This window comes from Falco cherrug, chromosome 5, assembly GCF_023634085.1.
Source record: "Falco cherrug isolate bFalChe1 chromosome 5, bFalChe1.pri, whole genome shotgun sequence".
Classification (NCBI taxonomy): domain Eukaryota; kingdom Metazoa; phylum Chordata; class Aves; order Falconiformes; family Falconidae; genus Falco; species Falco cherrug.
Genome location: NC_073701.1, coordinates 91586349 through 91600713, shown reverse-complemented (window position 1 = coordinate 91600713; position 14365 = coordinate 91586349). Strand labels below are relative to the sequence as shown.

At 35.6% G+C, this 14365-nt stretch overlaps 1 protein-coding gene across 2 annotated transcripts in view; it reads right to left on the bottom strand.

Moving 5' to 3' along the window:
* LRRK2 (leucine rich repeat kinase 2) overlaps positions 1-14365 on the bottom strand; it is a 71599-nt gene that overhangs the window by 22949 nt on the left and 34285 nt on the right. For both annotated transcript variants that reach the window (XR_008732537.1, XM_055712360.1), the window contains exons 22-33: positions 13975-14044; positions 13293-13513; positions 12548-12798; positions 11100-11248; positions 9179-9272; positions 7144-7330; positions 6572-6753; positions 5925-6154; positions 4793-4920; positions 3319-3537; positions 907-1108; positions 317-405 (exon numbers count right to left, since the gene is read on the bottom strand). Coding sequence is in view for 1 of the 2 variants with exons in the window: in XM_055712360.1 (XP_055568335.1) it covers positions 317-405; positions 907-1108; positions 3319-3537; positions 4793-4920; positions 5925-6154; positions 6572-6753; positions 7144-7330; positions 9179-9272; positions 11100-11248; positions 12548-12798; positions 13293-13513; positions 13975-14044 (2022 nt within the window). In the remaining variant the exon portion in view is untranslated. The remainder of the gene's footprint in view (positions 1-316; positions 406-906; positions 1109-3318; positions 3538-4792; positions 4921-5924; positions 6155-6571; positions 6754-7143; positions 7331-9178; positions 9273-11099; positions 11249-12547; positions 12799-13292; positions 13514-13974; positions 14045-14365) is intronic.

Below are 14365 nucleotides of genomic sequence, written 5' to 3'. Positions count from 1 at the left end.
TCTAACCCAGAGTTCCAGCTTTCATCTCAACCTATAGCAACATATTGCAGAATTACTTTGCATCCGTGGAGTTTTTCTATTCTGTATGTATTCTTGTGTCTGGTGCAGCTTAAGAACATAAAACCACTGAGACAGAGAGCTGTCTGGAAAGCAAAGGGAACAGAAAGAGCCAGGTAAACCAATCTGGGACCTGAGAAAATTCTAGATCATGAAAGAGTAAAGAAATGGTGAAGAAGAATCACTGGTAAGTTACAGTGGTTTCAGGCAGGGGAAAAAGTTCCATGAATGTGTAAACAAAAAATAATCAGAGTCTAACCTGTGCCATGATTTTACATAGCCACTTAGGATCTACAAAATACAGATCTCTTAGCTGTAGCGCTGGGTCTTGAAAATGGAGGAGTACACCTGTGCAAAGAATATTTTAATTAGCAATACATTTGTCAAGCTCCACTAAACAAAGTAAACACCCCACTCTGGACTGTTTTTGTTTTGTGACTTGACATAAGCAATTTGAATAATAAATACAGCTATTGAATTTATGTCAATATCTCGAGAAAGTAGAATGCAATCATGGTTTGTTCAGCTTTACCTTTATTTTCAGGTGGTTTGTTAGATTTGTAACCTGACTTGCTATACTATTCAAGTTACTACAGCAATTGCATCTTTCTTCAGAAACAGCAGGTATGATGTTTTCAAGGAGGGGTCAGAGATATAAATTGTTACAGTAGTGACCCTCTGTATCATGGAATTCCTTTACGACATAATAACCTGGATTATCAAACTAACGTTACCAAGTGTAAGCATTTCAGCTCAACACTTTGTGGCGTTTAAAAACATGTACAAGTCTGTCTGCTGCGGATTTACCACCAAGTGCTAACAAACATACATTTGAAGGTAATATTTTACCTGATTCATTCAGAAAGTGAATTGCGTGAGGGAGTTCATTTTCATCCAACTGTAACTGGCTTTCTTGTACCAGTTCCAGTAAATGTTTCTGATCAATCACGGGAAATTCAGTTGGTACATTTTCCCGTTCCAGCAGAATTCTCTTCTCTAACTCCAGGTAGCTGTCAGGAATTAGTTGGCCAACGACTGGTTGATCTCTGATCTGTATAATTAGGAATAATAATCTTAAATGTATTAATTTATTAATGTGAAAAGCAGACAATAAACCAAGATATAAGGTGGATATGTCCACTCAATAATAGCAGCAGAAGGAAGAACACTCACTCACGTATTGACTAACATGACTTCTGAAAGTTAGATATAACTAATTCTTCTTTCAAAATTATAATGTCTTTCTATAAATGAATACTCAAAATATTTCCATATTACATGTACATAAAAAGAAATTATGTCTTCTGAGAAGACATCAGTTCAAAGAGAAGCTTTGACTTGAAGTGAAAGGAAACTATTCACTGTATGAACAGATGACGTCATACATCTCAGGTTAACACAAGACTAGGCAAATGAGGAAAAAAAAAAAGATACTTCTTGTCATCTGTAATATCTCTAGACATGTCTTTAGATAAACTGGGGGCAAAAGGGTAGTACGTCAGTTAAAAGTTTCCACGGCTGACAGTCAGCAGGCAAAAGGAGAGGAAGAAATAAGTTTAGCCAGGTATGTAACACTTAAGGGAAACAGAGTCAGGTGCTTTGCCCATTTCCCGAGTGTGATCTCCTTTCTGGACACATCCTTTGACCTTTGGTGTTAGCTGGCTCCTGACCAGGTTTTTCTTTCTCCATGGGTGCTGAGCTAGCAATTTTTTAAGGAAATGGAAAACAATTCCCCCAACATTTCCAAACTGGTTGCTTAGTCTGTGATTTTCCTCTCAAAGAAGTTAAACACCAATGCACTGTGGCATTTTTATGTATCAAAAATGTAATTAGCACCTTGTGAAAATGTAACTAGTATCTTGTAATTTCAAAGACTCAGAGCACTTGATGACAATGTAGAAAACTCACTTTGTCTAACTTCTAAGCAGGTAACTCATAACACTCCTTTCACAAAGTGTCTACATTATTTACGGAAACTACCTCCTTTACTTCAGGCTACCTTACATTTGCGTGGAAGTTTAAAGATCAGCTTAAGTCATAGTCACAAGAGATGTGGAGGTTACAGGAACGATTTTTGTGTACCTATGAGTGAAATGTTTTCATAAAGCAGAACTTCTCCTGAGTGTTGAAGAAGTATGGTAAGATATAGGGCACCATACAGCTTTACAAACTCATTCATGCTTACTGGATGTATGAGAAGTGGAATTAATCAATTCCATCTGAATAGGCCACCTCATTGCCACTTAGCACTGGTTAGCTATTCCTTAACTGTGGAAGGAAGTTATGCACATTATGGAAGTGGCTAAGCTGGTAGTTTCTGAGAGAGAAACAAGAGGTGTGCACACTCTTTCTCTCCTTTGTATCACCACCACCGTGAAGCTGGTCATAAATACAGCATTTGCTCTAACACATTTTCTCAGCAGTAATTCAGAAGAAATTTGGGCTCTGCTATGATTTATGAAGTTCTGCCATAGACTTCAGTAGCCCAGGACATCACCTTTTCTCTTTAACATGTTATGACTGATATAGTATCAATGAAAAAAATAAAATTATGTATATTCTTTTTGCTACAGATTGGAACCTGCCTGTCTATAAGCTCCATGCCTGGGCTAGTCTCTTCATGCTTGTCATGCACACTTACAGCTTCACGCTGTGGCTAAGGAGATAGCAGGGAATGAGCAGTAGGGCTGACTTTGGAGACAACAGAACTGGAAGTGCAGATTCTCCAGTAGGAGGATCATTCAGTCCAAGGGGTTGTCTTTTCCTGCTTTAATTGACATTTCTTTTTCTAGGAATAGTTTCATACTTTGTTAAACGAAGTCAGTAAATGGAGAATTAGTTGGGCTTTCAGAAAAAATAAATTTTATTTCCTGCTCCCCCGAAATCTTGCAATACTTATTATTTCAATTACATGCTGCCATCCAACAAAAAAAGTTTTTGATCAGATTTCTTTGTAAAAAAAAATGGCTTTTTAAAAAATAAATATTCTGTTTGTGGCCCTAATGCTTGAAAACACAGTTTAGCTGAGATATTTACTAAGTTGATTTTTTTGGTAGAAAATGGAATTGAAAAAACCCTGGTGATTTTCCTTCATGATTTTGCTGTGTGTGACATTTTATAGAAGGCAAGATGAGTTTGCTGTCACACTAAAAATGTATTTATTTATGTTTATGTATTTATGTTTATTTATGTATTAATGTTTTAAAAAATGTGTTTACTTAATTAAAACAAGTTCAACATTACTAACAGTATGTAGCTTACCTTGAAACGAAGACTCTCCTTTATTATGATTTTCCGAAGTCTGATAATGGAATCTGATTCTTCCGTAGCATTCACAAAGTGATAATCTTGGATTGCTGGGAAGCCTCGCTTATTCAACAGCTCTCTAGTAATTTTACTCATGCAGGCCTTACGTTGCATTTCGTCAGAAACATCTAAGTGAGTGCCAACAAGAATGACGGGGGATGTGGAAGCTCGAGCCTGTTAGTAAGATCCATACAGTCAATTAACTCAATAGTGACTGTTGATCTTATTGTTTTATATCCACATAAAATGTGAGCAATTTAGTAAAAAATTCAATATAATGAAAGTAACCATTCCCCCCCTCTTTAAATATACCTCTTTTAAATAAGTTTGAAATCTGAAATACTGTTTCATGTCTTTACTCAGAGTAAGTTTAAACTGCAATCCCATATAACAGCCTTGACTGGATAAGGCAGTAAAAATACATCAGCCTACAAATACAAAACATACTTTTTAACATACAGGGAGCGGACTATTTTAAAATAAAAATACTAAAAAAATCAGATTTTTCTAAAAGGAAACAGTATAGATGCAGATTTCAAACTTTGCAGACTAATAACATTGTCAGTAAAATAGAGGGACAACTGTATTTTTCATTTAAAATGCCCAGCAAAAGGAAAAGCAAAGTCGTCTGCTAGTTGTCATCAGAACAGTGCAGCAATGGAACATCAGGAAATACTGCACAGCAAAGAACACATCAGAAATAGCCTTTATCAACAGTAAACTGACTGTAACCCTCTGTCCTGCATCATTGCTCAAGGTGAAAAGGGTCAAACCCACAAGTTTAACAAAAAAGATCAGTATACAAAATCTTTATGTAATCGCATTGCCCAGCCATGGCTAACCATAATACAAAAGGAAAAGATAAGTAATGCTCACTCACCATGGAGTGATTCCACCAAATGAAAATAAAACACTTACAGCAAAAGAAAAATATATAGGCAGATTCTCAGATCAATTTCCCTACCACAGTCCTGGAATCATTCCTGTTAACAATAGGATGCTAAACATACATTTAAGGCATGGTTTCAAACCTGCATCTAGTCAGTTTTAAATTAGTCAAATTCTTATTTCCCCCTGAATTTGCAGTGGCATAAAAGGAAAAGCAGGTTTCACTCGTCATCCCTTTAATACTACCCCTTTCTCATTTTTACTAGTCAACTCCAAATATTGCCAGAACATACAAACTATTCTTTTGCACATCGTTCTGTACGTTTTAAGTACAAAATGTTGCTGATCATGTCTTTGTATGTCTACAAATATTTTCACATCCAATATATGATGTATCTCAGCTCTTATTTAATCTTACTACTTTTATTTGCTGAAGAGCTTCTTTCTTCTTCCTCTATCTAAAAATATTTGTGGTTAATTTGCTGTTCATCAACAGCTCCCTGGACAGTGGAATTCCATTCTGTACGTATCTATGACTTACCTTGATGTTAAAAAGCCATGGCTTCATAGCATCCACCTCTGTTTGTCCTTTGCTGAGATCATAAACAGCAAGATATAAAGCTCTTTGGGTCATAAAATGAGGATGGGTACTGTAGAACTCTTCCTGTCCTAATGATAAAAATTTTCTACTGTTTAGTACTTTTCTCACTGAACATCTTCAGATCACAAAAAGGCGGCAGAATACTTATTCTCAGATCACTAATCCACAAATGAATCAATGCTTACAGAAAATTACCTAAATTGACAGAAAACATGTAATAACCACACCTTTTACGTAGGTATTCTGTGGTAGCTCATTGACTGAAGTGTATGTTGAAATATGTAAGTTGGTTTTAAATCATGAAGTGTAAGATTTAACAACTGGATAAACATGGTTGCTGCAAAGACAATCTGAAAGGTCGTGATTCTTTTAAAGCTCCAATATCGAATTTCTCCCTCACTCCTTCCTTCTTCCCTCTCTTTCTATCCTTTCAGCAGCTTCAAAACAGACTCCTGTTTGATTAAGCACTCAAAATCACAACTGAAACTGGACATTCAGCTTGAATGCTGCTCCTCTGTGCTTACCCATTGTGACACAGACTGCATTTAAATGATCAGGGACCAGTGTTTAAAAATAACTTTTCTGTAGCCTAAAATACCCCTGAATTTTAGAAGTGCTTCTGAGTCCCTCAAAGTTAGAAAGTTTTCCAAAAGCTCAAAGTTCGAAGACTCCTCCTAAGCGCTTTGTTATCTCTGACCTTACAGAACAGTGATACTGTAGAGCCTAGAGAGACCCAGGCTATAAGAGGAAGAAACAGAGTTGAGTGGAAGATGATTCTTCTGGTGATTACAAGCAGTTTCTTACTATTCTGAAATGACAGCTCTGAAGCACCATGGTTGAAACGAGTGGTCAGACCACAGCTGGTGATGAGAAATTCCTGAGGCTTTGTATTAAATTTGACGGATTAGCTGCCAATTTACAGCATTCACTGATTTATAAGTGGTCACTTGCATTTTGGTGTAAATTTGCATGATTCTACTGTACACAATTCAAAATTTCACAGGCTGACTATAAGTGTAAGTAATGCATTAATGGGTTAGAAAAGACAAAGGACAATAAGCTCTTGAAATACCTCCAAAATCCCACACATTTAATATAAGCTCTTTCTTCATTTTGCCTTTCCCTTGAATGATCCAGTCTTTTACATCAATGCCTACTGTAGGTTTTGGAGAGCCCAATTCTGTTCGTTTGCATTTCATTAGCTGTTGTAGCAGGGTCGTTTTCCCACTGCCAGTGTTTCCAACAATCATGAGCTTCATTCTGTTATAAGGTACAGCCTTCTTCAGTCGTTGTTGAAGAAATCTGGCATTAAAAAGTTTGCAAAGCTCACAGAAGTGTATAATAAAGAAGAATATCAACAGAACTCAAGACCAGTCTATTCTAATTTCTGATTTGAAAGTTAAAGCTTAATTCAGAATGTGTCTGTTTTTGGCTTGTAGTTACCCAAAAATGTGTTCCGTGCAATGCACTTGGGAACACAAGAAACATTAGAAATAATTCATAAGCACCATTTATTGCATGGTCTAGAGAAGCATCAAATTCAAGAATACCATTACAGTCTAAATGACTATAATCTATTTTATCTGTGCGCGTTGATATATGATATGATACCTTCCATAGAGTAGCACGCTGGATTTCATATGACAAACCAGCACGTCCTTTCAAAGCATATCCCAAGAAAGCAAAACAAGAATATTCAAGCACAATAGGGCAACAAACCTGATAATGTCTCTGGCTTTGCATCCTACATGTTTGAAATCCAAATTAAGATGGAGTCCTTCCAAAGGAAGATCCCAGATTTTGGACAATCTTCCCATTTCATCTGGAAAGAATCTCAAATCGGGATTATAACTTACATCCAGAGAAGTCAGGTTCTCTAGGAAGCCAATCTGAGGAGGAATCTAAATAAAAGAACATTTAATGGGCAATTAAACATTTTTAAAAAAACAAGTATGAGCATGAATACATTAGATATTTATCAAAACTAGGTATTATTTTTACCACTGAAGTTTAACTTTTTTTAATAAACAGGCCTACTATCCCACACTAATAGACAAAGGACCTCATAACGCATTCATTATACAAACTGATTGTGATTATATGACACATTCCAGACAGAAAAGCTTAATAGAATACGATGATTTTCATTCACAGGAAGTATTGTTTGAACTTACATACCCTTTTACTGATAGAATTTACAGTGATATTACAGGTGACAGGAAAATCAAATGAAAAACTGCATTCAATTGAAAAGTGATTTCTTTTTCTTTAGGTAGAATCTTACACTTTACCTCCTTTAACTTGTTGTGGGACAAGTGTAGCTTTTCTAGCCTAGACCATGCACATGCCTTTTCACTCAAGTCCAAGACGTCTATTTGATTATGATTAAATAACAGCTCCCTTAAGTTTAATGATTTCCAGTGCATTGGTCCAGGCAGGCTTATGATCTTGTTTTGGCTTAAATCTACTGATTGCAAACTAAAAACATGAAAATAAAAGAGAGAAGTTAGCAAATGAAAAAAATAAAACTGAGATTAACTGGAACTGTATTAATTTTTAATAAATAAACAAATGGATTAGATATCGGAACAGACAGTTTTCTGACAGGAATGTAGATAGAAGACAACAGAGAATTACTACTATAAGCAAAAGTAATTAAGATGATATTGTAAGTAGGTCTTCATTACCTCAGAAAAAACTATAAGAAAATACATATGATTGGTTCAGTATAATATTCTTTCAATGTATTTGTGAATGAAATTGCCTGCTTATGAAAATAAACATCCACACTGTACTGTGTGTATATGTTTGAGACAGTAACTTAGAGAGTTACTTTAAATAAGTGTACATATTGTGATAACAGTCCACTTCTTTCCACGATTTGCAAACATGCATGACTATTCAGATTAGTAGAAGACACAAATGGTACACTCCTGTAGTGCAAATACTCAACTGTAAACAGTATAGTTAATGTAAGTTTATACACATGTAACAGATAATAGAGTTTAGCTCAGGATTCCAGTTACAGGTGAGTGCAGGACTGTGGGGTACACTGTTATGTGCAATGTCTAACCTACTAGAATAGATGTATTAAAAAAGTTAATTGCAATCTAACATAATATTAATAAGTATTTTCATGTGATTTTTGTATAAATTTCAAATTAAAAAAAAAGCAACCAGGAACTTCCTGGTATTATTATCAACTCATTCGAATTCAAGATTCCACTTAAAAACTATGGAACCTCGCTGGGTGATCTGAACTGCTCTTTCTTGTTCTTAACTTAGGCAACATCACATGGTATGAATACATCACTCTTATCAGAATCTTTCTATTAACGTATGTTTGTAAACACATGTATGTGCATAAATCATATAGTTCAACTACAGATGTATTTAAGAACTGCTTAAAAAAAGAACATTCTCTAAGTCATCTATTGGACAAGTATGCTGTTTGTGTTACTGTGGAACATGAAGCATGCAAAAAATCCATGCAACTCCTTATTGATTTGTCTGGGCCAGGAGATGGAGAACCTGAATTCTGCACCTTTTTCAACACATCCATTAAATTTGCTGCTGTGAATATAAGAGTTAGCACGCTGAAACAGTGTAATATCATGTTAATAATGATGTGCTCTATGTAAATTTCATTAAGTTCAGAAATCTGCCCGGCCCATGGTGCCATCAGCACTCACATCTACCCATATCTATTAGATAACTGATCTGATCATCTCTTCCAAACACTCCTTCCACAATTTGATTCTAGTGACTTGCTAAGGTCAGTAACTTCTATAAAAAAAAACAAAACAACAAAAAAATGCAAAAAAAAAGCAGAAGTCTGATATTCACATGAATAATGCTTTGAAGGTATAGCAAAATAAAGGTCACATGCATCTTTATCACAATTCCATCCAGAGGAAGTGTCATTCTCTGAGAATAAATATCTTGTGATATTTGGGAAGTGAAAAACTAATCTCAGCAGCCCTGTGCACAAGTCTGCAGAGCTTGAAAAGGAGAAATTGCCAGTATCTTTATATGTTGGTTTCAAGAAAATAATAAATTCATTCTTTTCTTCTCAGCAAGAATTGTCAGCTTCAGCAGTCAAGCAATACATTTTCAACAACAATGATTTGAATCTCAGGTACAGAATTTCTCAAAATAATAAAGAAAATGTGATTGATCTGTCTTCAGTTAAAAGCTACTGGTTTGGTTTTAACCTGCTGAGAATCAGTAAAACATGCAGAATTTTCTGCTTAACAAAGGTCTTGCCATCAGATTTTTTTCATTAAGAACTTCACATTAACTTCAATAAATAAAATAATAACTTACTGTGGTAGAAGAAGAATCGCTTCTGGAACATTAATAAAACGATTTTGGGATAATTTTAAGCTTGTTATGCTGGATGACAGGTCAGGTATTATTTCTAGAGCAGAAAAGAGGTTAATCCTGTTACTTTTCAGAACTGTTTAAATTATTTTAAGACTGGAATCTTCTAAAATCAAAGACAGACTGGAAGTTCAGTCTATCGTCTCCTATACACAGGTCTTTCTTTGTACAAGCTACCAAAGCAGAATCTGAATTTTTTTTTTAAAGCTTATTTAAAACTGAACTCCCAAAATGGAAGAAGTTTAGAACTGAGTTAACGTGTTGGTTTTTATCACATTGCTTACTGTTATACTTCATCTCATGTTAGCATTAAAACTGAAATAATCTTACTTACATTTACTGTATCGTCAGTATATATAACATTCCTATAGTTCACCCAGTGAGTGGGTCTTATGCATATAAAAATGACTGTAATGGTTCAGCTGTGTTTAATGCAGGTCTAAGTGTTACCTTCTGAAATACTGTGACAATAATTCAAAATGGAAGATCTTATGTCTTGAAAACAGAATTTCTGTCAGTAACTTATGAACTCCTGCAGTATCATTAAAATCTCATTTATGTCATTTGTATTTTTCATAGGTAAATTAATTTTGACACCTTGGTATAATATATGCTAAGCCACTGAAACACACTCTGGACTCAATTCAAGTGTTTAAACACTGGGTTCCGCTGAAGGTGATCTGCCCTGTGGTACCCTGAGCTATCTGCATGTGGCTTGGAGATGCAACATAGGAGCTATGGAAGACCTGCTTTTTCTGGACCAGAAGCTGTAAGCCATGTGCGATATTTCAGGGCATCTCAAATGACACCCGTGTTCAGCCAAGTGAATGAAAACTTCTGTCTTATTCAGAAGACAATGCCGGATACAGTGTGGTAATGCTCAGAATCACAGAACCATTTAGGTTGGAGGAGACCTTAAAGATCATCAAGTCCAACTTAACCTAGTACTGCCAAGTCCACCACTAAACCATGTCTCTAAGTGACACACTTACACATCTTTTAAATACCTCCAGGGATGGTGATCCAACCACTTCCATGGGCAGCCTGTTCCAATGCCTGACAACCCTTTGAGGGAAGAAATTTTTCCTAATATCCAACCTGAACCTCCCCTGGAGCAACCTGAGGCCATTTCCTCTTGTTCTATCACTTGTTCTTTGGGAGAAGAGATGGACACACGCCTCGCTAGAACATTCAGTCAGGTAGTTGTAGAGACTGATAAGGTCCCCCCCTGAGCCTCCTCCTCTCCAGGCTAAACACCCCCAGCTCCCTCAGCTGCTCCTCACAGGACTTGTCCTCCAGACCCTTCACCAGCTCCGTTGCCCTTCTCTGGACATGCTCCCCCACCTCGATGTCTGTCTTGCACTGAGGGGCCCAAAACTGAACCCCGTGTTCGAGGTGCGGCCTCACCAGTGGCCAGTACAGGGGGATGAGCGCTGCCCTGGTCCTGCTGGCCATGCTATTCCTGCTACAAGCCACCAGGATGCTTACATGATATGTATTTCAGTACAGTACTAAACCTGTATTAGAATTAGATTTGCAAGCTAACTTTGAAAGATTTCCTCTGCTTTGAACCTTCCCCAACAGTATGCATGATCTCAAGTACACTCAAACATTTTTATAGCACCCACTACAAATGTAAAAACAAAATGACTTACACCAAGTCAGATTAAATATCCATCAAGCCCCAATGGAAGTATACTGCTTCCAATAGTTATCAAAAGCTGATTCTTAGGGAACTGTATAAACAGGGACGATATGTATGTTCCCCTTCTCTGTTCTCCCAAGGCACCAAATGTTGGTAGCTGAGGATTATGTGACTTGGAATGGTTTCTAGAAGGTGGATCCTATTTTCACAGATACTTACCAAGGGCATTCATCCTGGCGTTGAACTGCTCCAGTTTTGTACAGTCCATGAAGACATTTTCAGCAAGTGATGAAATACTGTTCTTACTAATGTTTAAAACTTTCAGTTCTTTCAAGCATATGGGTGAACATAAGCATGAAATTTTGTTTCTATAATAACAAGAGAAACGTAATCCTCATTTTATTCAGAAACTATTAGCTACAAAGCAGAAGTAAAGAGTGTTGATCTGACAATGCTATCATTACACTTGTAAACCAAAAATAAGACTTTTGTCTATATAAAGACTGACCACTCATCAAAGACACGGGTACATGTGACAACATGGAATAGCATGACTGATACTAAGATTGTTTTAATTAATGTGGAGAGCAAATGTCAGAATGTACTGTCATTTCCTGATGACATACTGCAGCTCAATCCCACAGAAAGAGGACTGTTGAGTTTGTGAGTAGTTCTGTTTACTATAGATATGTTTGCAGGATTATAATCACAGAATTATTATCCATTTTAAAAAAATAAAATTATGGAATTCCATATAGGGGATGCAAGTCAGGATGAGTACATAATGTTCCAAAGAACCTTATGTTCTTTGCATTTCTGGGAAGAAGAGCACCAGAAAGAGACAAAGATCCTGAAAATACAGAGATAAAAGAACCATACAGCACTGTTTTGAAAGGGAAATATTGCTAATAACATTAAAAATAAAGCTAATGAGGAAATGAAATAGGATTTTGAATTTAAAATACTGCTTTTGTGAATTTGATTCATATATTTAATACTGCTTGCTTTAGTTACATATGTTGCTATCTTTATTTTGTGTGAACCTCTGTGTAAAAAATATCACCATCTTTTTAAAAATAAGTTATGGGAGAAGAATGAGACAGTATCTGGAGTTCACAGAGCTATCAATAACAGCATTCTTCAGAATTCTGTTTAGGTATGAATTATCTCACTCACTAACAGATATGATAAGAAGTGTTGGTAAAAAAATAATTACATACTTTCTCTGCTTCTGTAATCTAAACGTATCCATACCAATAAATGCAATTCCGAAAGAACCTTTGGTGACCAGTAGTAGTGAATAGTAGATATAGTAGAATAATGAATAGAAACTATTCTGTAAACAGAAAACCTTGTTGAATAAGTCAAACACAGACAGTCCTGTGGATGAATAGTATGGCAGTAGAAAAACGCTTAACCATAACATTTTTTGTATGTTACTGAAACTGCAAAGCTATTAGATTCTATCAAGGTCCTCAGATATTCTCATGTACTTTGTAATACAACACTGAAAATTGTAGCAATTTACACATTTGGAAGATAATGTCAGTGTTTCACTGCTGACTAAACAATCCTTTCCATGCTATAACAGTCATCATTCTGGATGACAAATATATTATTTTCTGTTGTGTTTGTTATGCTGCTGTCCATTTACTAATGCTACTCACCCTTCAAGCAATAGTTGTTCCAAATTTTCAGCAACATTTGTAAGAAATTCAGGAGTGCACACTAGCTGATTGTATGAAAGATTAAGTTGCTTTAGAGTTGGACATTTGAGGCGTGGATCCAAAGCAAAGGAAGGTCCAATGTCATTTCGAGAGATATCAAGACTTGCAATACAACTCATCTTCAGTAAATAAGTTGGAAAAGAAGTAAATTTGTTACTGTGCAAATCCAAGTACGTCAAGCATTTCAAGTTCTGAAAGAAAAGGATAATTTGTTTTTAAAGGGTTAAAAGAAGATACAAATTTACAGGTTTTAAACTGAGTTATATTTTATACAACTTATTAATTTACTTGTATTTCTCTCACTAGGAAAAACAGCAATCGTACCAATGTAACTTCTATTAAAGAACAAAAGATAAAACATTCTTCTAAATCAGTTAGCTCTTTTTCACAAAACTTAACACATATGAATTACCTGCACTTCTTGGTTCCATTTGTGTTATTACATTACTCCATATAACATGTCCTAAAGCAGTTCTCTGCAGTAAATGACTTCAAACAGTTTCATGAAAATACTTTTATTTCTAGCTGAACATAAAGCCACTGAATGAAAATTGAATGAATATATGAAGCCTGCAAAAATATACACCCATATTCATGAGCGGTATTATTATGGGTACATTGTTAGAGACAATTTATTTTAACTAATCTCAACTTGTATTATATAAAATTATATATGCAGAATTACTTCACACAGTTGTTCTGGAATGCTTGTAAGAGCATTTTGGTGAAGCTCCAGTTTCTCAAGATGTTCCAGGTGACTAGTTAAGCAGCTATTCTGGCTGATGGCATCAATGTTCTCCAGCTCATTTGATGAAAGATCTAGTGATTTAATATATTCTTTCTCTGAGATCAATGAAGAAAGACTGTCTGATGGTCTTATATGTGGTGAAAATCTTGAGATGCCCTCTATTAAAACAAAAACATGGGAAAATAGCATGATTTATTTTATCACATAAGTAAAATTAAGATTAATCAGCTTGAGATGAAAGATGCAGAAGACAGTGAATGGATATTGGTTAAGATTCAAATCCGTGAAGACTTCTATTAAGAGACAGAAATTTGTAATACAGTAGGGAAGAGGATGGACACATGCACTGCACAACAGAAGTAGGTTTTGAAAGCTAGTAAGGGCCCTCATGAAATATCATTGCCTGTTTAATTCTACATAAACTATTTGTGAAGCCCAGGAAAAAAAGGAAATTTCCTATATATGCATTACTTGTACTCCACTGTAGTATTTCCAAAATGTATCCTCCTCCTCTTTGTAAACAAATATATAATCCAACTAAAATTTTTGCATGTTATGCTTGTGAAAGCATTAAGGATGAAAAATCTGTTATGTATGTTGAACTGTATAGTTCACTTACTGGGGGATTCATCTGAAGGGAAGAATTTTCTTCTTTGTTTCATTAATGGTTCATAATCAGAGCCAGGTCCCTGGAAAATCCCAGAAGAGAAAAAACAGTTATGGACATATGCAGGTATCTGAAATGATATGAACTCAGTAAGTTTATTTTTATTGTTGTTTCTTTGAGGGGAAACACAAAGAAACCATACATTTCAACTAAAAATAACAGGTCACAGAGGACATTTGTCCTCTTATGTCATCTTATGGAATTGGTCTCTCTTCACTGATCACAGTAGCACTCTGAATATTAGCTTCACTTAGGGGTAGTTAAGTCTTTATGAATAGGCCCACAGTTTCAGTGTCTGCATTTGAACGTCAGACTGGAAATAGGAGCAATTCACAAGAACATG